The sequence below is a fragment of the Podarcis gaigeae genome (assembly GCF_964106915.1).
Source record: "Podarcis gaigeae genome assembly, chromosome: 10".
NCBI lineage: Eukaryota > Metazoa > Chordata > Lepidosauria > Squamata > Lacertidae > Podarcis > Podarcis gaigeae.
In genome coordinates, this window is record NC_139686.1 from 14,391,802 (window position 1) to 14,416,885 (window position 25,084).

General features: G+C 40.8%; 1 protein-coding gene across 4 annotated transcripts in view; it reads right to left on the minus strand.

Moving 5' to 3' along the window:
- Positions 1-5,904: 5,904 nt before the first annotated feature.
- AEBP2 (AE binding protein 2) overlaps positions 5,905-25,084 on the minus strand; it is a 31,365-nt gene continuing 12,185 nt past the window's right edge. Inside the window, exons 3-9 of one of the 4 annotated variants that reach the window (XR_014555609.1) lie at positions 24,017-24,124; positions 21,214-21,400; positions 15,671-18,079; positions 12,125-12,192; positions 10,819-10,932; positions 10,245-10,309; positions 5,905-7,960 (exon numbers count right to left, since the gene is read on the minus strand). Coding sequence is in view for 2 of the 4 variants with exons in the window: in XM_083700535.1 (XP_083556661.1) it covers positions 10,255-10,309; positions 10,819-10,932; positions 12,125-12,192; positions 15,671-15,795; positions 21,214-21,400; positions 24,017-24,124 (657 nt within the window). In the remaining 2 variants the exon portion in view is untranslated. The remainder of the gene's footprint in view (positions 7,961-10,244; positions 10,310-10,818; positions 10,933-12,124; positions 12,193-15,670; positions 18,080-21,213; positions 21,401-24,016; positions 24,125-25,084) is intronic. The other 3 variants (XM_083700535.1, XR_014555608.1, XM_083700536.1) reach the window with 3 other exon arrangements.

A 25,084-nucleotide genomic window follows, 5' to 3' on the forward strand; every position in this document is an offset into this window, starting at 1 on the left:
CAACCATTCCTCATAAGGCTTGCTTTCCAGACCCTGGATCATCTTGGTCACCCTCCTCTGTACACATTCCAGCTTCTCAACATCCTTCTTAAATTGTGGTGCCCATAAATGTACACAGTATTCCAGGTGTGGTCTGACCAAGGCAGAATAGAGTGGGACTATTCACTTTCTTTCCTTCCACCTGCACCAGTAGTACTTGTATAGCAGCCTTAACCCTAATGATTACAGCCTGTTCCTCTTCTAAAGTTCAGTTCCTGCAGTCCTGTCTTTGGGGGGGGGGGCGCGCGATTCTGTCAAGGAATGGAGCTTGCCTAGGCAGCTGTCAGATTAAGTGGTATTAAGTCAGTGAAGGTCCCGTGTTCATTTGGAGGACAGTGGCAAAGTTACGAAGCATATCAATTGTGGTTCTTCCTTCCCTCAGGTGCAAGAGCTCTCCGAGAAAGGTCATTCCCTAGAAGGAGCTATTTCTCAGAAAAAGACTGAGCACAGATTTCCCAGGAAAGCATTCTCTAGGAATGGATCACAGGTACACACAGCCCAGCCAAAGGCACAGTGGGACATTGCTCCGAGTCTTTTAAAGGCTGACTGACACAGACCGAACGAAAAAGCCCATGTAAAGGGAGTTCAGTCTCCACCAGCACCTCAGCCTCCGGATATTAATAAGAGAGATGGTCTGTGTGGCAGGAGCGAAGCTTTTGCAGTAGATATGTTACTGGTCATATTTCCTTGCTTATTTTCAGAAACTCCCTAGAGCTGCAAACAGTGAATGTTCTGTTTATTTGTGCTGTTTATTTACCATATAAAAGCCAAAGTTTCTACAAAGAGAGAGAGTGTGTATTTTAAAAGCATACAATAGATAAGATCAATCAAAAATAATTGTAAGAACAGGAAAACCTTCTTAGAATGCCTGCTGAAATAGAGAGGACTTCGCCTTTGTCTTGCACCTGAAGTTCAACTGGAAGGGAGGCTTGTCTAACAAGGATTCTCTGCTGTAGATATGCTGAGCACCTCTCTCTTGTAGTTCCTCACACATATTCCAAAACCAGAAGTCCACTGGACTGAACACGATTACTATTGCTACTACTATTGTTATTGTTGCTGTTTCAGCACTATTTTGATATTTTGAGCGGGGAGGAAAATGTTTCATCATTGCTGGTTCATTTGGGGGTTGTGTTTTGCAGAAACTGCTTCCTATTTTCTATTTTTGAATTGCTATTGTTTTGTTTTTAATTTCTCCCAACCCCTAATGTAAGCTGCCCTTGAGAGAGATCTGCTCAGAAAGGCAGCCTGAAAACTTTGTTGTTGTTGTTGTTTAGTCGTGTCCGACTCTTCGTGACCCCCTGGACCAGAGCACGCCAGGCACTCCTGTCTTCCACTGCCTCCCACAGTTTGGTCAAACTTATGCTGGTAGCTTCGAGAACACTGTCCAACCATCTCATCCTCTGTCGCCCCCTTCTCCTTGTGCTCTCCATCTTTCCCAACATCAGGGTCTTTTAGCATTATTTATTAAATTTATTCATTTCTGCCTCCAAAGGAAAAGTCGCTGAAGTGACTTAAAACACTAATGTACCACAAAAAAACCCCACCGTGAAACCACTGAAATGCCACCAATTTAACAAGTTGAATTCTACTTCAGCACTGGTGAAGGGATGATGTCCTTCTCTGATGCTGGTGGCCACTGATGGTTAGGTAGTTCCCACCTCTGGAATACAGTCCAGCTGCCTGTTGTGGATGGGGCTGCACTCCCTCTAAAGCAGCGGTTCTCAACCTGTGGATCCCCAGATGTTGTTGGACTACAACTCCCATCATCCCTGAGCTCTGGCCTTGCTAGCTAGGGGTGATGGGAGTTGTAGTTCAACAACATCTGGGGACCCACAGGTTGAGAAAGGCTGCTCTAAAGGAACTCGTGCATAACTTGGGAGACTCCTAGATACATCTTTGTCATTGGAGACACAAGTGATCTCTGTGGCTGGTATGTTTGATACGCGAGCTGTAACTGGGATAACTTGCCACCATAAGCCACTTCACCACTTTACTCCATGCACTGGTAAACTCGAGATATGGGGCTGCCCTGGAGCCTGGTCCAGAAACTCCAACTATTGCAGAATGCAGCAGCTAGACTGCATGCGGTGCCTCTGTTAAAAAATCTACACTGGCTTCCCAGATGCTGCCAAGTTCAAGGCTCTTGTGTTGATAGACCACTTGGGGTCCAGGATACCTTAAGTCCCACCCGAGCCTTTCTATCCTAGCTTCATCACAGAGATCACCCAGAGATGCACTCCGCTGCAAGTTGGGCACTGAGTGTTGCTGGTCCCAACACAATTCCAGTAGAGATTTGACAGGCTTCCTCACTTTCGACTTCCAGGCATCTCCTAAAGACCTTCTTATGCTAACAGGCCTAGGCAGCTGTTTTTTAAAAAATGTTCTTGACTAGCCAGTCATTTTAATGATTATTTTGTACTTTTAAAATGGTGTTTCATGTTTTATTGGATACATAATTTTGTATACCACCTTGATATAAAATATTGGCAGTATACAAATACTTCTTTAAAATAAAAGGGGTCCTCTTGTGACTGCTAGATAGGGCTTTATGCTCTAAGCAATGGCTGGAGAAAGGGTGGGGGAGAGTCAGGAAGCGCCCCCCCCCACAAGGCACCTCTGGCGAATGGAAGGATCCTAGCAAAGGTGAAGTGCACCCTCTTGTGGCTCTGCTTATGTGAACATGTTGCTCTGTTGTACATCAGCTTTCCGAGTGACTTGCCCATCATTTGGGAACCTTCCCGCAGAGACAACCTATTATTAATGCATACAAGTCGAGTGACACTTGCTTCCTGCTATCTACTCCTTTCACTTAAGGGATGGGAAAAAAGGCTATGGTGAATCTTGCCTGCATGTTGGAACTTCAAATTAACCCTCCCCACTCCCATAAAAAAAAAAGGTTAAGAGCAATCAGCCATTCTTTTGAGGGTTGGTTATTATTAAAGATTAAAAACTCAGCAGAATCATCAGACAGAAGACTGATGAAAAATGTGTACCTGATCATTCATTCGAGAGTAAGCCCATTTAGTCTGCCTGTGTACTTGCAAAAAAAATTCCTTCCAGTAGCACCTTAAAGACCAACTTCAGCTCTCTATATTGGACAAACAGGCCAGACCTTACGCCAAAGAATAAACGGACATAAATCGGACATCAGGAATCACAAGACAGAGAAACCAGTAGGAGAACACTTCAATCTCCCAGGACATTCTATACAAGATCTCAAAGTAGCTGTTTTACTACAAAGGAATTTCAGAAATAGACTGGAAAGAGAAGCTGCTGAATTACAATTTATCACCAAACTTAAAACCATGGAGAAACCTGGCCTGAACAAAGACCTTGGATTCTTATCTCATTATACATGACAAAGCCATTTTTCACCTTTTCACCCCTTGCTTCTTCCTGTAAGACCTATTGCAGTCGTTAAGAGTCGTCAACAGGCTTATCACAGCTATCTGCCAATCACCCATTCCCACCAGCCTTCTGAGTAATACCCCTCCCCACCTTCTCACTATATAGAAGGGTCTGGAAACTTCTGTTTCAGTGTATCTGAAGAAGTGTGCATGCACACGAAAGCTCATACCAAGAACTGACTTAGTTGGTCTTTAAGGTGCTACTGGAAGGAATTTTTTTTGTGTGTACTTGCAGTGCAACACCATATTTTATTTTGTCAGTCAATGTGGAGATCTTTTCCACCAACGATCTAGCCCCATTCAAATGTCCCCTAGAATTTTAAGGGTTTAAATTGGAGAGGGAAATAGGGGCACTCATACAAGCCCTGCCTCCAATGCCCACCCAATCTGACCATCAAGCTGAGGAACAATACTGAGACAATATAGATAATTCAGAACTCAATGGACCATTCGTCTGACTTGGAATAAGGCAGTTTCGTAGGTTCCTATACTCACTCCTGGAATCTTCCTACTACCTGAGTGCAAAAGGAAGCATCTTTCTACAGGGCTGGTCACTTGTATAGTCCCCGATCTCCCCCCCCCCCCACATGCTGGGTATTGTTCCTACCCAGCCTACCCTACTGCAACTGTTTTTGGACTACAACTCCCATCATCCCTAGCTAGCAGGTCCAGTGGTCAGGGATGATGGGAATTATAGTCCAGAAGCAGCTGCACACCCAAGTTTCGAAAACCCTGATGTAATGCCTAGTTTCTCATTTTATTCTATGCCTTTGCCTTAACTTTTGAACAACTGGGCTCTCTTGTCTTTGCATAAAGTGGAAAGTCAGTAACTCTTTGATAATATGGCAATAGGCTGGGTGGAGTTAGCCAATATGATCCCTTCAGGCATTCAATGTTTTACTTTTCTTAACTGTAAAGGTAAAAGTAAAGTAAAGGGACCCTTGACCATTAGGTCCAGTAGTGGCCGACTCTGGGGTTGCGGCGCTCATCTCGATTTATTGGCCGAGGGAGCCGGCGCACAGCTTCCAGTTCATGTGGCCAGCATGACTAAGCCGCTTCTGGCGAACCAGAGCAGCACACGGAAACGCCGTTTACCTTCCCACCGGAGTGGTACCTATTTAACTACTTGCACTTTGAAGTGCTTTTGAACTGCTAGGTTGGCAGAAGCAGGGACCGAGCAACGGGAGCTCACCCCGTCGCAGGGATTCAAACCGCCGACCTTCTGATCGGCAAGTCCTAGGCTCTGTGGTTTAACCCACAGCCCCACCCGCATCCATTCTTAACTGTAAACTGGCTCAACTGACCCAAACGGAGGGTCCCTGTGGGGTGACCTCCACCGAGGAGCTGCCTGGCCTTGAAGCAAGTTTTTCTAGTATATGTGCTGCCAAAGCAAGCACAGAAGCAAGTTTTCCTGACCCGTCAATAAATACCAAAGGGGCAGCAGAGAGATGTGTGTCCTGTCTGGAGGGGTTACGACATGTAGAGCCAAGGCCCTGAAACAAATAGGAAAAGCAACAGAAAACTACTAAGGACCCTCAAGCATCCTACATTTTAGGAGAGGAGAATTCTAAAGAAGAGGGGAGAGGCACCCTTTACCCCACCCCTAAGAGAGGTGTCAACCCTTCCCTACAACCTGGCTATGCTAGCTGGGGCTGACTTGAGGTTGGGAATCCAACATCTGGAACACCACAGGTTCCTATCCCCTGCCTTGATGGGAAATTTACTTTTTCCTCTTTTCTGCTGTTTTTACACAAACTCTGCACCTTTCCTTCTGCTACCCAGGAAGTACACATTTCTAAGTATAGTAGGATTGATCTGCCGAAATAGGTGTGGAGCTGAACAAGCCAATAGGAAGCTGAGCCTTGATTATTCTCAATTCCTTGGCTGCACATCTCTATGCATGGATAAAAAAGGTAAAGGGACCCCTGGCAGTTCAGTCCAGTCACAGACGACTCTAGGGTTGCGGCGCTCATCTAGCTTTACTGGCTGAGGGAGCCGACGTTTGTTTGAAGTTTTTCCGGGTCATGTGGCCAGCATGACTAAGCCGCTTCTGGTGAACCAGAGCAGTGCATGGAAACACCGTTTACCTTCTTGCCAGAGCGGCAACTATTAATCTACTTGTACTTTGGCCTGCTTTAGAACTGCTAGGTTGGCAGGAACTGGGACCGAGCAACAGGAGCTCACCCCATCGCGCGGATTTGAACCGCCAACCTTCCAATTGGTCAGCCCAAGATTCAGTGGTTTAGACCACAGAGCCACCCGCGTCCCTCTCTATGCATGGATAGCTGCCATCAAAACCTTCCTCTTTTTATAATTATTATTAATAATACACAAACGGCGCTATCCTAGTGCACAGAACACTTAATCAGATGAAAGCTAGTATTTAATTTGTATCTTTGACGCCAGTTATAAAAAGCCTGTTACAGCAGCTAACATTTAGACGCTTGAGACATACTTATATTTGCGTTGTTTTATTAGAAAAAATACTCAGGCAGGGTCTACAATCATCTGTCAATTAAGAATGGTATACAATGAATGCAAAAAGAAATAAAATTAAAAAATACAAATACAAACTATATCTGAAAACACCTATTTGGCAATTTTATAACTTTTTTTAAAAAAAAGAATCAAAGTAATTGCAGATGACCATATAAGTTTAAGCGGTAACTGAAGTGCTCAAGCAAAATTTAAAAAATAAGAAATAAAAATAATGAACTGCATTTTTTTAAATAGTAACATTGCTACAGATCTTTATGAAATACCATTATTAAATGACTATTCCAGAACCATTCCATGTTAGTGGTGCTTATAATCCACACATTGATAAAGAATTCAAATGTATATAGACCATTCTAGACTCAATGGGACCCAAGCAAGCATCTCATCTTCATTAAGGTAGACCCCAATTTATGGTATTGGAAAAGCTAAGTTCTCCAAGCAGAGAGTCTAGAGTTTTGTTTTTTGCTATTTAATAATAAAAAAATTAGTGTAAAAACAGCTGGTATTTATATTCACTGTAGTAATGCAAAAAAAAAAAAAAAAATCCTCCTAAACATGGAGGGTTAATCATGCAGTTTGACTGCATATAGCCACCATATAATATTTTTTTTTACATTTGTTCCTTCCAACAAGCAAGGAAAAGAATGATTTCATATCCCTTACCAGCAATGAGCGCTGTAAAAATCCGAAGGATTTCTGGAAGGATGTTCAATGTGTTTTTTGTTTTTACAACAGTAGTATATAGGCTCTTAGAAATCCAAGAGACTTTTTTTTTATTGTTAGGAAAGGTGCTTGCTTTTAAACAAATTCTTCTGGCAGCACTAATGAATTACAATATCCTTCCATATTATTTCTACCATAATATATACATCTCAACTTCCATGCCTCTAGAAAAAACATCTACAATACATTTCATAATATAAAAATATATTACAAATCTGCAAAATTATTTTACAAGCAATGTCCCATTATCTATCTATTTCTCTCTCTCTTTTGTCTCCATATAAGACGAACATGGTAACACATATTTTTCTATTCCTGTAGGTTAAAAGAAATCCATAATTTCTTGCTTAGTAAAGCCAGGAAGCAATTTAATTTTCTTTTCATAGCCAACTTTGGTGCATAAACGATTGTATTTTTAAATGCTTCTTTTTTTAAAAAATACAATTTTTTTACAACTAGAAAAATTTAGGCCAAAAGGAGGGGGGAAGGAGAAGGGAGATTTCTTTAGTAGCAAAGAGGAGTTTTAAAGGCCAAGTAGTAAACAAAACAACATTGCTACCTTCTTCTGTAGAGGTTATTAAGTCTTACTAACATACAGTAATAGTCCTTATGGAGAGGATCAGATATACAGCAACACTTAACACCGACCTGTTCCTCTTGAACGTATATTCCACCAGAAATGAAAATATGCCACCACCATTTTGCTTAAACATGATACCCACCACTTGTTATGCGACGACAAGTTCACGAAAGTGACAATGGATTACTCCGCACCATACTCTTGAGAGAAGAGTTCCCTCTCTAGTGTGTATTTATTTCATTTACCAAATGACAAGATCCCAAGAAGCTTGCTTACAATAAAACCCAACAACCCCCACAGGGAGGGTTGTACAGGGCAATGTATTAATTGCCAGTTCATCCGATACAGGCTACGCCGGGGGGGTGGGGGGGGGAGAGGTTGCTAAAACAAAAGCCGCAAGCATGCAAAGCCTTTGAGAACACCCACTATACTGCCGATATATTTTGCTTTCCTCATCTCCCATCGTACAGATATATAGGATCTGTTCCATGTATATGATATATTCCATAGATGCACCGAATTCATTCACAGAATGGTTTGCCAAGCGTAAATAGTTGGTGGCAGCCGGGCGCAGGGGAAGAGCGTAAGGTGGAGGGGCTTGACTAATGTGCATTTTCAATTCTAATTCCACCGTCAGTGAATAAGATGATAGATGAGGTGCCCGCGCTGAGCTCGTTTTTACCTCTTCAACCTCTTCTGTGGCATTGTTCTAGGGAGGAAAAAGGAAACATTGCATTGGTGGCTTCCCCCAAAAAACGTCAAGGAAACTTAACATGCGCTGGTTAACGGGTTCACAAATGACACTCTTCAATGGCTGTGTCTGCGCGCCACGTTAAATCGTGATTCAGCCTGATGTGTGCAAGCTGGAATCATCCATGAAAGGCCCATATCCTTTTCTCTTGGTCCTATATGCAACCAGGAAAAAGGCTTCAGAAATCTTCATTTTGCTTCCCCTTCAACTCAGCTTGCCCTAACGTATGAATTGGGGCTTGTGGTTTCATCACTAATTATTGTGGGTCGTTTTGCAGCCAACCACAGTTCGTGATAAACCACATTCCCAAGTTTGGACAAGCAGCCAAGTTTAAGGGAAACCCAGAACAGCAAAAAGGCTCCACAGTCCTTTCTCCAGCTATGCAGAAATGTTGCAGTCTGGTACTAGACTGCTCTTCAGACATGGATGTGTCTTGTGAAAATGTTCTTGTGTGGTTCAGAAATTATGAGCAGTGGCCCCTTAGAAAATGTGCACACTACCCAAATAAAGATCAGGAGTCACAACCTCAATTTTGCAACAGGATTCTGTTTTTCCTTTTTCACGTGGCAACAATTCATGGCCAGCGCAGAATCTCCAGTACATTTCTTCGGTCATGTGTGTTCCCGTTTTATTTCTGACGCTCACCATTTTTTTATTTTTATTTTTACCAAAAGCAAACTTTACCTTGGTTGCAGGAGCCAAAATGTCACAACATGTAAATTATATCTAGTTAAGAAAACACTGTAAACTTTTCAAAAAAATATTAGTAAATGTATTTTATGAAGACTGAAAAAGCTGGCAACAACAACAAAAAGTTTCATTGTCCAAGAGTGAGTACATTAACTTGGAAATCTTAATGGCAAGAATCCAGAGAGTCTAGTGCAGGCATAGGCAAAATCAGCCCTCCAGATGTTTTGAGACTACAACTCCCATCATCCATGACCACTGGTCCTGTTAGCTAGGAATCATTGGAGTTGTAGTCCAAAACATCTGGAGAGCAGAGTTTGCCTATGCCTGGTCTAGTGCACACAGTGTTTCAGTGCTACGTTGGGTTTGGGTGAGTTTTCCAATTCAATGGCAGCCCTATACCACATGGGGTGCTGATGCAAAAGGGCCCTCCAAGCTGCTGGGAAGCTCTTCTGGAATTTTAAGAAACTCATACCGGGAGGGTGGGGGCTTGGATCCTAACCATTTATTGTAACGCCATTTATTTCAAAGCAAGTGTGGTTTGGATTGCAGTTTAAATCTCCTCAAAACAGCCGGAACACATTTCACTACTGCATCATGTACATCTGAAAACTCAAAGGGCGAGTGTAACAGGGTAAAACACTCGTGACTGACTGCTTTGTGTTTATACCAGTCACGATTACTTGTATTGCATATTTGATAGCAGCGTGCACTTTCCCAAGGCAAAACTGAAGCTGATTAATCGAAAATATGAGAAATAAAAGGTAAGTGGAAAGGCTTACTGGACATCAACACCCCAACTCAGTGTTCCCCACCTGGCTTGGGATCCCATACAAATGTTCATAAAAGTATATAGCCACATATATTGAATTGCGTCAGGGGAAAAGGTGTGGTATTATGATACGTAAACACATGAAGCTTCCTGATATAGCATCAAGCTACCCTTAAGCTAATGCTGGGCTTGATGGAGTTCTTTAAGGATGGCGTTCTTCCCATGCCTACTAACTGACTCACTGGGGGTTGAAGCAAGGGCTTCCAGTATTCAAAAGAAGAAAAAGAAGAAGAAAGGGAAGAAGGTATGCTCTTCTGTTAAGCAGTTCCTGCTCTTAATCTTTGATTGACAACAGCAGTTTAAAAAGTGCAGGAACACAGAGGTTTCCTATGACAGGAGAAAGTTTTGTTTTGAATATGCACCATATATTCAATACAACAGTTTTCTTTTAAAACATTTCAGAGTATCTTTGGGGGGGAAATGTACAGAAGATTTAGTGGCGGGCACCTTTAGGCATTAATATAAACGAAGCAAATCTGCTTTTAAGAATCAAATCTCAAGCGGCACCTGATGCTCAAAAACGGGTTACAAGAGCTGACCACCCCCTCTCCCCAAAGTGGAAAGAAAGTTATTTTCAAATTTAAAAATTGCACTGAGCACAGATTTCAGAGTAATACCACGTGTATTACAGGCCAAGAGTAATTAGCATATATTTATTTAAATATATATGAGAAGATAAATTTGGACTTTTAAAAGTTGGTATACAAAAATTGGTATACAAACCAGCATGATCTTAACAGAAGTGATCTTTCAGGATTCCACTGTGTGTACCTCCTTTACTAGACTTTCTGTACACCAAGCACAAAAAAGTAAAATACACTTGGTAAATATACACATTCCCTTTTCCTCTCACTATAGTTTAAGAACTGTTAAAATGATCTCAAACCTCAAAACTTAACTTTTTGATGCTGTTTTTGTTGGACGTTGATGTATTGGTGTATCAAATGCTATTTACTTTCTCTAACTTCTGGCAATAAAACTAAGGTGAAATTAAGAATACTTAATTAAGAATACCTCCGTCTACTTGACTGACTAAAAAGAAACTGAAGACATATCTAGGCATTAACTGTTAGAATATTTTTCAACTCTTTTTAGTTGTGTGTTCTTTTATGTTTTATCACCGCTGGGTCTTCCACCCATGGCTCCTTCAGTAGGAAAGTGAGGATATAAATCAAATTAATCAAATGATAAATAAAACTTAAGCTACCAGCATTACTATTTTTGGCATCAGCTTCAAAAAGTCAAGCGAGGCTTAAGGTCATAATGAGAAGAGAACAATCAAAAATTTAGAAGTTACCTGTATATGTTTGGGTCCAGAAGCAAGGCAGCATCTTTTGGTAGTTTTGATAAATGAACTACTTTAGTTTTTAATTGATGTCGCTCACTTTCATTTACCCACACATCAGGAAGACTATGAATTACAAAAAATTAAAAAAAATGTCAACCTTTTCCCCCAACCATAGATGTTCTAAATGACATTTAAAAACAAAATTCTCACCAATGAATGTGAACTACCATCAGATTAGACAATGAACATGGTCTATGAGTGGAATGGTTTTCAGTAGTAATAGCCTTGCTTAGCTTACACAAGAACGAAGGGAACCCTAACCACTCAATGACAATGACAACATGCGTATTCTCAGGATTCTACTTAATGCAAAGTGATGGCAGCATTGCACACGAGGAGGCACTGTCTATACCTGATGAAACAGCCATGGACCATTAGAAATTACCAAAAGGATCAGAGTATAGGGCTTTCCTGTTCTCCTTGTCATCCGAAAGATGAGGCTAGATCCTGCACATGACTCTCATAGGTTTTTGAGATGCTAAGCCATAAGGCAGTAGAAATGTTTTAACTTCTTTTGGCAATGAAAATCCTAGCCTGTGCAAGAGCATGGATTCAACCATCAGCATCCATTATAATTCACTTACCGGTGTATCATGATGAGACAACCAATGCAACTACTCTTGGTTTAAGAAGTGCCTCTTCCTCATAGTGGCCATACTTCCATTTGCACACCACAAAAAACTAGCTTTAAACTGAAATAAAAGCTGTCCTGCATCCAATAAGCACAAATAGCTTAGAATATGGCAGATAAAATGAATTGCAGTTTCAAGAAGTCAGAGAATTATAAGGAAATTGCAATCTCCCCAGGCCAGTGTTTTTCATAATGATAGCAAAACACGTGAAACAGCAAAGGACGAAGATGCACTAATATACAGTTGACTCTTCAGTGCATGCATGCATGAGCAATCCCACAGCAAAATCTGCTGGGATGATGGACTTAGGATGCAGCAGATTTCTGGCTCAAGTTGGCATCCCCAACCTCAGCTCAGCTGAAGAGACATTGGCATAGCTTGCTAATTTCTAAACTGCTTCCAGTTTTCAGTCCCCAAAAAGGGGTGTTTCAGGGACCAGACTGGATCCTAACTAAGCCTGTTCACGTGAACTGGCAATATGGCATAGAACTCTTTTCCCCCTCTGCCAAGCTTAAGTAGTGCAGCAGCAGCCAGCCCACTACTAAATGGAGTTTGAATCTGGTGTAGCTTACACCAGCTTGCTTTGCGGCATTTCTTGTGCATAGGCTTGCTCCCATACTCACATATCCTCTGGTGTCCAGTGAAGTAGCAGCTTTATCTTTCCAGACTCCTCTTTTCTCTTAGCTATTACCTAAAAAGAACAGTCAAAATTATTGGGCTAAAATTTGTTGGCTGGCACTCATAACCATGCATGGAAAGTGTCTTATCACTCTGCAAACAACACTGTACCACTGGAATAAATTAGGCAAATTGAATCGATGTATAGACTTCGCACACACTTTTAATATCTGGAGGCCTGGTATTGTTTTCAAGTCTCTTCATCGTGTGAGATACTTGCAGGAGGGAATACATAGGTAAAGGGAAGGGAGAATGGAGCTGTGTCAGGAAATCAAACCTCATGAGCAACAGTTGAGGGAACTGAGTACGTTTAGCATGGGAAAGAGGAGACTAAGAGGAGATATGCTAGCCATTTTCAAATTATCTTAAGAGCTGACACATGGAAGAGGGAACAAGCTTGTTTTCTCCTGCTCCAGAGGGTAAGCACTAGAACCAATGGCTTCATGTTACAAGAAAGGAAATTCTGACTAAACATCAGAAAGAACTTTCTAACTGTAAGAACTGTTCAACAGTGGAACAGACTCCCTCATGAGGTTGCGGACTTCCTTGGAGGATTTTAAGCAGAGGCTGGATGTCCAGCTGCCATGGATGCTTTAGCTGAGATTCCTGCACTGCAGTGGGGTTGGACTAGATTCCTCTAGGGGTCCCTTCCAACTCTACAATTCTATAACCTTTTACCAGAAAATATTCTTTATAATTAATGTTAACTACAAACTTGAAAATGGCAAGGAAGTTATTTATTACATTATTGCAGCCAATTCCTGGGTGCATGTGGTGGTGCTGGGGACCACTACTAGCTTCTGCCTCCAGTCTAATGCATTACAATATTAACACAATGCGGTGTGTTTGTATACGATATATGTATGGGAGTCTTAGACACAAATGAGACAGTACAGAGGAACATGACCTTTGTGGTCCCTACTAGCACTACAGTTCTATTACTCTATGGGGACACTGCTAGACAGCATCTCCTCAGAAAAATAATAGTTGAAAAGACGTGTAACATGTCAGTATTGCATTTGCTTTCCTACTGCTGCACCAAGGAAATGGTAACACAAGACCGTGTGCTTTTATCCCCAATGTTTTTATGCAGTTTGCCTTTTAAATTTCTGTCCAAAAGCTTGCTGGTTGTAAGGGATGCACGAGTGCAGAATTGAGAGGGAAGGTCTTTGTCTCATCTCTAGAAGCATGGGGAGACAGCCACAAAACTCTTGTGGAAGAAGAATCACCTCCTTTAATGAAGTTCTAGAATGTTCCTGGAACTGACTCTGAACTGGCTCAAGGGGGAGGTGGGACTGCAAACATCATGAAGAAGAACTGGAGTTCTCCTATGCAAAAGAAACTGTTCAATTTTAAAGCACAGATCTATAAAAGGTCAGCTCCAGCTGGGAATTAAGGTTAGACCTAAGTAAATGGAATTCTGCTGACCTCTTCTGGAGAAGAGCAGAAATGCAAATGCAGAAACTATAAGAGAGCTGGCATTTTAATTTTTAATTTGAAGTCTGTCATTCTGTATGTTATATGGCTTAGACCCAGTTATCCTTGCTGCCCCTGCTGAACAGCAGTGGGGTTGACATAATTCCTTCCCCCAAGTTTGTCATGGTGCACCTCCACGTTTCCTTTGCAACTGCTACTGCTCTGATCAGGGGAAGGGAGCCTCAGACCCAGGAGTCAAATGCAGCCATTCTAAAAGCCTTTCAATGTGTCCCTCCAGACTCTCCCCAGGAAATGTGTCTCCCCATCCCACACATCTCACCAGCCATGCTCTGCACCATCCTCAAGTACTTTTGCCTGCCTGGAATGTGTCCTTACCATTGGTTAATGGAACCTGGCTAGTGGGCCCCATCATTATCTCCCCAACCCTCACTTGGACCAAGTATGACAGGTAGCTAGACTGGTCAATCACTTGCCGTCATAATGTCACCAAGTGATCCCCTTTTCCCCTGAACAGTCTGAAATGCAGAGCCCACAAAGCGTGTTTCAAAGTGCTCCGCAAGTCCCAAACTGATCATAGTTTTACAAAGCCTTTTGCACAGGGCTTCTCAAAAAACACAAATCATGTGACTTGCAGTGTCGGCAAATCCCTTTCAGATAAGCCAGGTTTTTAATGAAAACATATGATGTCCAGTGCAAGGCAGGTGCGTTTGGTGCCTTCACTGCCTAAACCAGGCACCCCCAACCTGCGGCCCTCCAGATGTTTTGGCCTACAACTCCCATGATCCCTAGCTAACAGGACCAGTGGTCAGGGATGATGGGAACTGTAGTCCAAAACATCTGGAGGGCCAAAGGTTGGGGATGCCTGGCCTAAACACCTGTCGTTTGCCAGGATGGAGATCAGTGCTCCATGCACCAATGCCATGCAATCCCTATAAATTTGTCAACAAAGGAATGAGGACCTCAATGAAAATGATTCCTTGCCTCTGCTCTATTCCATATTCTGAAGGCTTGGAACGTGCTGAGGGCTCACATACTTAACTCCTCCATTCCCAGATGTCCTCTAACCTCAAGCACTCTTCAGTAATAACTCACATGAAGAGGGAAAGGAGGTACAAAGGACTGCACTGCTGTAATTGAAGCCACAGCCCCACTGGTTGCAATGCTTCGGCTGGTTCATGCAGGCTGCTCGCTCATGACTCAGCTGCAATTTCTGTGATGGGAGCCTTTTCTAGTCATGAAGACTCCTGAGTGATTTAGAGCAATGTAAGATCAGATTCTGTGTGGTGCAGAGGAGCCTCGGCAAATAGAAAAAGGCTCCCCCCTGCAGAAGTTACAGCTGAACTCATAAGCATCCAGCAGGAGCAGTGCAACACAGGGAACAGAGCTAAAGCTTTGTCCCACTGCTACTTTGTAATTTCTTTCCCTCTTCAAATGCAAGCAATGACAGAAGACTATAGTTTCTGTGATGTCCAAGTTTGGCAAACTGAGGTTAGCATTAACCATAGTACAGTGGTGCCTTGCGAAGCACGGCTATTAGCGGCTTAGCGGCTTTAAGAAAAAGGGAAAAAACTCGCAAGAACTTGCAAGACATTTCGTCTTGCGAAGCAAGCCCATAGGGAAAATCGTCTAGCGAAGCGACGCAAAAACCGAAAAACCCTTTCGTCTTGCGCGTTTTTCGTTTTGCGAGGCATTCGTCTTGTGGAGCACCACTGTATGCCCAATTGAGACATCACAGGCAACTGGGTTTGAAGGAAACCTAGAGACCTGAGAAAGCAAAGTTCAGAATCTCGTTTAGTCATGACTCCCATTTAGTGACTTTGGGTCCAAGTCAGTTCCTCTCAGCCTAACCTATTTCACAGGATTGCTGTCAAGAAGTGCAAAATATAACCTCCTACAAAGTGTCTTACTACCATTCCTGTATAAGGAACCTTTTGAGCAATCAAAATGCTGTGAGAATGAAATCTGCCATGAACATGTGGACATGCATATATCTAAGCAGTGTTTAAAAGCTGAACATCTTATTAAGGTACCGGTAAGTACGGAAGAATACTTACAGTACTGTGAAATACGACACTGTGGCCTTTTCCTAAACTTTCTATGTGAGCAGAAAGGTTGAAGCAGATAGCTCGATGTCGTATGGCGTCCAGAGTCTGTGCATCAAAGAAGTCATGTGGTCTTGCTAAAAAAAGGAAAAAAGCCTTCAGAACTAATGGAAGAGTATGTTAAGTATTCAAATATTCAAGCTACAAGGGTCGTATTCTATCATGAAGCAAAATTTACTGGTTAAAAATAAATTCTGATCAGCTTTGCAACAACTCCCTAAACTAACTGAAATGTTCAATGCACTTGCTTTTAGGATGGGCAAGCATCTTATAGATGTCATCCTATTTGAACTGTGCTTCTCTCTAAATCTACTCTGTCCAAACTTAACACAACCAATGCTAAGAAAAATGGTGCTTATAAACTGAAGACAAGCAGTCCCTGTAACTGCACTTAAGTAGCAGTGAGACAGCCTTTGGAAATGAGCAATTTCTTCAGGATAGTACATTCAACTGAAGGTTCTGTCTTATATACAGACTCTTTCAGAAGGTTACAGAAGAACAAAATCATACTAGAATTGCTTCAACTATATTAACTCAAAAGAGCAATAATAACCAAATACTCAGTACAAAAGGTTTTTATTCACATGCAAGCCTTGCCTGCAGGGCATTATATAAATTTAAATTTCTCTATTAAAATTAATATGGTGGCTGCCCTTTTGAATTATAAACTTAAAAAGCAGGAAAGCAAAGTAGGCAAAATCAATGTATTTTATGAGCATTATGATGGGGAAAAATTCTTAATCATTTACACCTGGTGGAATCTTATTAATATCTAATCAGCATCAGTTCTTAAAGAAGAGAAAGAAAAAGTTATCGACCAATCTCAGAAGAGTTGTAATTTCCACAATAAAGAGACATCAGCAGAGATATACAAGTCATTCATATCCCAAATTCCACTTAAAGCAAAGCAAAACAAAAACAAAAGTAACAAAAAACAGGTTTATCACATATACAACCAGCAACATTCTGATTTGCGTAACATTCCAGTATTCTCTCTGCTTCGGGGGCAAACTTAGCAATGAGCCTTATAATATATTTCAGATGATATTGTAATAAAAAGGTGACCAACAAACCGGCAGATTCATCCAAGAAAATTATAGTTGCTTAAACAGAACACCCCCCTAAAGCATCTTACAATTTACAAAACAGAATACTGTGAACTAAGTCTTCTACATCACATGATGCACATAAACAAAAGCAAAATAAGTACCATATTTTTCCGTGTATAAGATGCCCCCATGTATAAGACACCCCCTATTTTTGTGTACTCTAAATTAAGGAAAACACCCCTCAGCACTACCAGTGTATCAGAGGAGCCCCAATTTTAAACCTGAGTTTTTGGTTAAAAAACCTAGGCTTATACATGGAAAAATACGGGATGTGCCAGTTCTTTTCATAAAAACAAGCCTTAAACTTACAGTTTTAGCTGAGGAAGAATCAACATCCTTCTAGGCCTACGAAATCATTAGTTGGCAGTCTATACGAATCAGTGTAATTTGCTTTCATTCATTTTGTACTAAAAGTTATTATTATGGACCATATAATTGTGTTCCACTGACTAAGAGAAAACTTTTGAGCAACCTTGGGAAATGAAATCTTAAAAGATCTAGACAAATCTTTAAATATACATACCTCAAAAACAAGCAATTTAGAACAGTTTAAGATTAAACTTAGATGAGTTCTTACCTATATATAATGTTAACTGCCAAATCTTCGGAACATTTCATTTTAGATGTATAAAAATTATACATCACTAGAAGTGTTTTTAATTATGCAAGTTCTGCCTAAAATACCTTCCACTCACATTATGCTAGTTTGCTTAAAATGCTAGAAACTGAAAATATTCTGAATAGATGGAATAAAAATTGCAGATGACTACTTCAGCACTGTTCAACTGCTACTGATATTCTACTTCAACAGACTGTACCAATGTCTTAGCTCAATTAAAACAGTTCTCCAAACCATGGTCTGGGAAATCAGAAACTGGAATCACACACTTCTCTTCTTCCCTCCACTTTTAAGTTTAGCTCCAACCATAGTTTGCTGTGACATCAAAACCGGTAAACCATAATTAGTGCTTACCACCCAGACAATTAGAAACCACAATTCAAACTGAAGTTTTATCTTCTGGTTTGGAAGTAGGACAAGCAATTTTAGGCACTACAATTATGCTCAGTGCTAAACTGCAAAAAGAAAGTGAAGAAGATTGTGTGAAGGGGGTAGAGCAGGCCTCTGAATTGAATCTTAGTACTGAGAACAAGAGAATCTGAGGACAGAAGTAAGACTGAGCAAATATGCTTAAAAACTTTCAGGGAAGCAAACATCCATGTGACTGCTTATGTAATTGGGTTATGAAGGTATCTACAGCAAGAAAAAGGAAAAAATACATTTGATTCAACTTTATACATTCACTATACAAGCGAAGACATAAATATATTTACTGACTCATTTACTGCAACAGTAAGGGAAACAAAGACGCAAAACTGGGGAATCAAGTTTCAATTCTCTGGATACTACTAATGTAAACACTGGAAACTAATTCTAAACCTTTTGCTTGAGATAGCCTTGATTTTTTTTCATCACCTTGTGGTTTTTTTTTAAAGCAAGCTACAGCTTGTTGTTTAGCAAGCTTCTCTCTTATTTTCAACAACTGCAAGAGTGGCAAGCTTGCTTTCTCAACCGTGTTGCACATCAAGTACTGCTGGTTTATATAACATAACTATGCAATAGTTCAATGCCAGTAAGTCAAAACTGGTATAATGAAATTAATCGAAACTATAGGAACAAACTTTACTCTGCAGTTTTGTTTGCAACAGAAGCAACACTTGAAATTATAATTAACAAGAAATTAATAGGTTCTGGAGTAAAAGGAAGTGCTGCAATTGTATTTCCCATATATATTTTTTTAAAGTACCTTCCATTTCGGCAAATAAGCTATAGTAGTTTCAATATTACTAAAATTCTAGCAGAAAAAAATGGTAAAATTCTTCTGCAAAGGAGGACAGAACTGCACTTTACTATGTTTGTAAACCTAAATTTTTAAGTCTTAGTCAGGGTGTTTGATTCATCACTATCAAGTTTCATCTAAAGTCAAATGCAAAAAAAAAAAAAAAGGAAAGGAAAGAAGGCTGGATACCTCCGGTGGCCTCCAAACTTGGGCTAGAGATTGGCCCAGAAGCTGCAGCTGGTGCAAAATGCAGTGGCTCAGCTGTCCACTGGAGCAAGATATCGCTGACAAGTTACCCCACAGTTGAAGAATTGCACTGGCTGCCGATTAGCCACTGGTGCTGCTTTTTGGCGTATAAAACCCTATATGGCTTGGGACCAGGATACCTGAAAGATCATCTCACCCCTTATATACCCAACTGATCACTGCACACTGCAGGCGACGACCTCCTGCCAATACCATCTCATCAGGAGGTCTGTTCCACACAATGTAGGAATCCGGCCTTTAGTGTTGTGGCACACACCCCTTGGAATTCCCTCCCCTTAAATACTAGACAGGCGCCGTCTCGGTCTTTTCAGTGCCTACTGAAGACAAGACTTTTAAGTTGATCTCTTTCCCAGTCTGCATCTTATATTGGAATTGTTTTTTAAGGCAGTGATTCTCAAACTTCTGTGCCCAGCTGTTGCTGGACTGCAACTCCCATCTAGCTAGGAATGATGGGATGTTTAGTCCAACAACAGCTTGAGACCCTAGTTTGAGAAACACTGTTTCAAGGGGTATTTATTGTTGCTTGCCACCCTGGGCTGCTATGGGAGAAAGAGCAGGATATGCCTTCAATAAATAAAATACACTGTAAAGGAAAAAATGGAACACGATGTAGTGGTGCAGTTGATTGTGGATCACATTCAGCTGGTAAAAGTGGATGACATATACTTTTTCTTTTTAAAAATGCTTGATTTAACGAGTTTGATCGCATATACATATACACTGCTTTCAGTCAAGTGTGCAAACTCAGTTCCAATGCTGACATATATTAATTACGTTGACATTAGGGGATAGGAAAACTCTACTTGTGGCACTGATTTGCGATGGTCAACTAATGCATGCAAATCATCACTTGAAGCTGCAGGTGAAGAATGCCGAACAAGCCCATATGAACCGGCCCCACAGCCTGACAGTTTGACAGAGACCATGTTACAATTATTGAGGTCTAGCTTTCCCCAACTGGGTGCCCTTCAGGTGTCACTGAGCATGACCCCCATCAACTCTAGCCAGTGCAGCCATGTTTGTGGCTTGCGCTAATGGGAGTTGTAGTTCAAAAATGCCTGGAGGGCAGAAGAATTGGAAAAGTTGAAATGAGGACAAATAGGAAGAAGGGCCATTTTAGTTTTTAATTTCTGAAGCAGTAGATTAACCATGTTGGGATTCTGAATAAAGGAGGAGCCCATAAGAACATTTATTCAAGCTTAGTTCTGTTTTCGTTTTTTAAAGGAAGATGAACCAAACAAGAATGGATGGAGCTGATTGGAAGGTGTTTGGATGCAATGGCACTCCTGATTGAGGCTGCTTCATCTCCCTCCCTTCCCGGGTTATGTATGGCTTGCACCTTGGCACAAGAACACAAGGATTCTCGTTTTGCCACTCTCAGCTAAGGGTGAACGGTTACTGGGAGACAGGAATAACAGTGGGAGCGTGAGAAGACAGAAGGCTGGGTTATTGTGAATCAGAAGGGTTTCCACCAGTTAATGTATTTAAACTGGGCTTCAGGTGCATGAGTCTGGGAGTGCTCTCCCCACCTCCCGTTGAGTTTTACATGCCTTGAAGATCACTGACAATATGGATTAGTACAGGCACAATGGTGAACTTGTTTTGTCTATGGCTAAGACAGAAAGAGCATGGAGGCACAGTATTGTGCTCCCTACCATCAGCTCCCTGTCCAGAATGAATTCCCCATGCCCCTTTCTTGCTAGTTTTAACCATGCTTAAACTTTACATCAGCACTGGCCTTATCTATTTGCGGCTCAGTCTTTTTGCAGTGGTTAAATGTTCCCCCACATAATGTGGCATCAGCCCTATAAGAGAGCAGGGTCCAAAACCTTCATACATCCAACCTCCTTAAACCTAACAAATTACTGTGAAGTCAGTAGCACATAAAGTACGGTACAGCTTTCATACCATTATGAAACTGTGGTGCACCCAGTTTCTGGACTTAGACAATATTATGATTATAGACACACATTAGTTTAGATAACTGCTCCGAGTCCAGAAAAGAACAGATCCCTTCTGTTTTTCAGGAGGCCCACAGAATGTTCCCCTCTACTGTGAAGTACTTGCATCTATTCTGGCTGGCAGAGTTGTGGAAATGGACCAGATCATATAAGCATCTCTATCACCCTGTACCTTACATAAAAGTTCTTAAATCAAAAGTTGAAAACAATGGAATTTATAGGCTAGCAAAAAATCAATAACTAAAAAGTGGACAAGTAGTCAAGAAAGGCAGTTTTTTAAGTTTATGCTGCTTATTACTGTAGAGGTTTCATGTGCTTACGTAAAGAGCGCCTCCGCTTGTTCTTTAACTTCCTTCTTTTGTTCATTCCAGCTTTAGAAGGAGATTCTTCTTTAGCCTTTGGCTGGTTGGTAACTTTTGAAGAATTCTGCTGGCTGAAGTGTGTTGGCACGTGACGAGCCAACCCACTCTGAGACGCAAAGCTCGCATTGCACCCTCCAACGACACACTAAGAAATACAAAATCAGAAATGCTCAATTAAGACATCATAAGGAAGGTACCGATTCATTCTCACTTTGCACTGCTGCTCTTTTAACAAAGGAACAACAAATTCAGGCAACACATTTAAAAATGCTTATTTCAAAAAGAATTTCCTCTTCCCTGGATGTCCCTAATGCAGATCTGTGTGTGTTAACAAGGAACGATAGTTGAATCAAAGCTGACCTTCAAATACTCGAGCACTCAATCCATTCCAATTATACCATGCAAGCATATGCCTTGTTATAATTTTAAAAATCCTGAAATCACATCACATGCAAGGGACAATTTTCTTGCATGCTACACAACCACCACCCATTCCTATGAGTATTTCACATGGGTAAAATACTTGTTCTCCTGACCAAGAAAGAAACCTTAAAGAAAACTATTATAGAAAATTTTATTACAATCAATTTAAGGCTCCTTTCTACACATTTCCTTGAGTACTGTGGTTAAAGTGGATTAGGTGGCAATGTTCTAAACAAGCAACATGAGCCAGCCCCAACCATATGCATCAAAAATTGCAGACATTACAAAGACCAGTATGAGCGAACAGACTACGTCAAGCAGTCAGCTGTTCAAGGATATTGAGGGCATGTTGCCCTTGAATAGCATCAAGCTGCTGAGAAAAAACGTCAATACAGTAGATAAGTAAAAGCTGCTATGCATATCCTTACTACTCCCTGAAGGTTTCTCAGTAAGGGATATTTTGAATTCTCGTCTGTGCTGAAATGTTTTCTTTGGATAGAAGCATGTACTTTGTAACCCAGTTTATCAAAATATAATTTTGTCTGCTTGGGTTCCAAAAGTGACATTGTTAGGAGAACTTCAAATCTAGCATCATACTTAGTATTATACCAGCCCCTACACCCTAACCTGCTCATAACTTTATATGCGTTTAATATACCATCTCACACACAAGCTAAGTTTATTTAACCTGAGCAGAGGACCCCAACGATAGAAAATGAAAGCCACAATAGCATGTGCTATCTACCTACTAACTGAAAATCATTTTATACTGAAAACTAAATCAAGGCTGAAGGTTTTGCTAAGCCGAATTTTCCTGTAGCTTAGTTAAAGTTTTGGGGTATCATCCAACCTTACAGATTTCCTAGCACAAGCATTTTCAGCTGCGCAAAGGAACTTCCCCTCCCCCAAAATCTGTTATGGGTTTCCCAACAACCCTTCAGAACAGATTCAGGGGGCATGTGGGGAGGAGGAGGGGAAGTACCATTGTACATCCCAAAGTGCTTGAAATAGCAAAACTGTTTAGCTGGATACTGCCCTTAGCCTACAGTAGCATATTTTTGCTCCTCCCAAACTTGATATTGATGTTTTTAGACCTGAAGGTTAACAAAACACCACCCCAAATTGGTTTGGACAATAATCTTTTGGCTTAAAACACAAATATGAATGAATCATGTGGGCATGCACATAGCTCCTTCACTGCTCCCTTTGTGGAGGAAGCCAACAATTTCATCAACCACATTTTCGTACCACTTCACTATTAAGAAAACCTTGAAGAGTTTCAATATTTGAAAAAATATACATTAAAAGCATTCCAAAAAAAGTAGAACTATCAGGAAGTTCAAGAATACTTTCTCATTTAATTTGAATCAGAAAACTGTATTTAACAGCTGTACATCAAGCCAAACTATTAAGACAACTTCAAACCATGACTTCATATCCAAAACCCTTAACCATAGTTGCCCAGTTCAAATTAAACAGGAAGTAGTACTTAACAGAAGACTTCTTGGTTTGCTCACTTGCTCATGTGAACAGAAGAGGAAATGGGCTGTGGCCAAAAAACTTGTTTGTATCTTTGCTTATCAAGCCAATATGTGATCATCCAAACATGGTCGCTTGTGAAGATGAGTGTCTGCATTTAAGACTTATCTTTTACAAAGCTCTTGCTTTAAGTTAGACAGCTAAACACAAACATCTTTACATTCTTAGAACATTTTTGTAAAAAAAAAAACCACCATTGTACGCTTATCCTAAATTGCACACTTAATCTAAATGAGAACGAGAGTAAGTCTGAAAGTGGGTTCAATTCATTCTAGAAATGGCATCTGAGTAATCTAGTCTGACTGAATAATCCCCAAACTGCAAAATCACATGAGCTAAGTGGCCTGATTAGATAGGCTGCAAATGAGTGGCTGCATGTGGTGCCCATGGTAGTGATACACACAGCTACTGGGAAATGTAGTCATGAAATAAAAAAGGATAAAGATCTTCAGAAATGTGTCTTTTCCACCCTCAGGGCTATCTGCACAGGCAGGACTGCATGCATAGGACTACGTAGGGAGAAACTGGGCAATTAAATTTAAGAGAAATTAAGACTGTAGAAGAGATATTGGTTCTACTTGAACCAAACCAAAACAGAACCAAAACAGAAACTTTTCATGGAATCAAATGGACGGAAGGATCTGGTTCAGAATAACATGGGCTGGGGTGAGGATTCAGATGCTGATTGCCCTCAAAATGAGGTCAGAAGTTGATGAGGACACAGGCAATGGACAGCCACCAAATTTAAACTAGTTAGGATGATTAGGAGTTATCCACAATATTCCAAAAGATATCTTACCTTAAATGGTTTGTCACCACTGTGCGTCAGCATATGCCGCTGCAACCAGCTCTGACTTGTTGATGGGGTGTTATATACTTTGCAGCCTTTCCATAAACAGACAAATACCTAGTAAAAGAAAACACAGCCATTAAGGTAGGGTGAATGTTGCATGATTTTGATATCCAAACTCAAGTACACTCTCAGTTCAACTGTTAAAACTCTCAAGTGAAGTGTGAAATTGTTTCCTCTAATGATTTCTACAGCTGTAATTCAATTTGGTGTTAGAAAACATGACAGATTTCTGTTGGGAAAGAACGTGCATTTAAAAAAAAAAACACTTTTGAGCTAAGAGAACAGAAAACATGCAAACAGAGGAGAACCACCAGCAGGTTATAAAGACTAAGAATGCTGGTAAATTTCTAGTTTGAGGCTTGGACAATCACAATCCAAGGAACTGACACAGTACACTATCAACAGCTTTATTAAAAAGACATGTAAAACCCTCTAGAGCTGATTTTGAGGGTGCACAAAGGGCTGCATGGGGGACAAAAGGAAGACAGAGACCCACTGCACAAGCTAAGTCTGTTCCAGCATACAACTCAGTTCCTTATGAAAGGCTTTTGAGGAAGTTTGGTAACTTGAGTTCATGAAAATTGATGCTGTAATAAATCATTAGTATTTAAGGTGTCACAGGATTGATGGTTTTTGTTGCAAGAGACTAATACTTGTGTCAGCCACATGGCTAAATCATGATAAATGGAATGAACTCCTTAAAAATGGGAATAATATAAAAATCAAAATCAAGAAATTAACATCGGGACCCTAAATATTCATTATTAGAGGAAGCAAAAATGTGTGATGGCCATTACCTCTAAAATTCAATTAGCAATTATGTGAAAAATCATGGGATTACGGACAACTTTAAAAAGATATAAATCATGGGTGGCTAACCCTGGAGTGAAGGGTAGGTAATAATCATCACCCCTTTTTTTGAGCCAAGGGCATCAAGACTCTCAGGGCCACATCAAACTGAATGTGCCTCCCCTTTTAAAAAAGGAAACTGGGGGAGGGGGGTCCTTAGAGAGC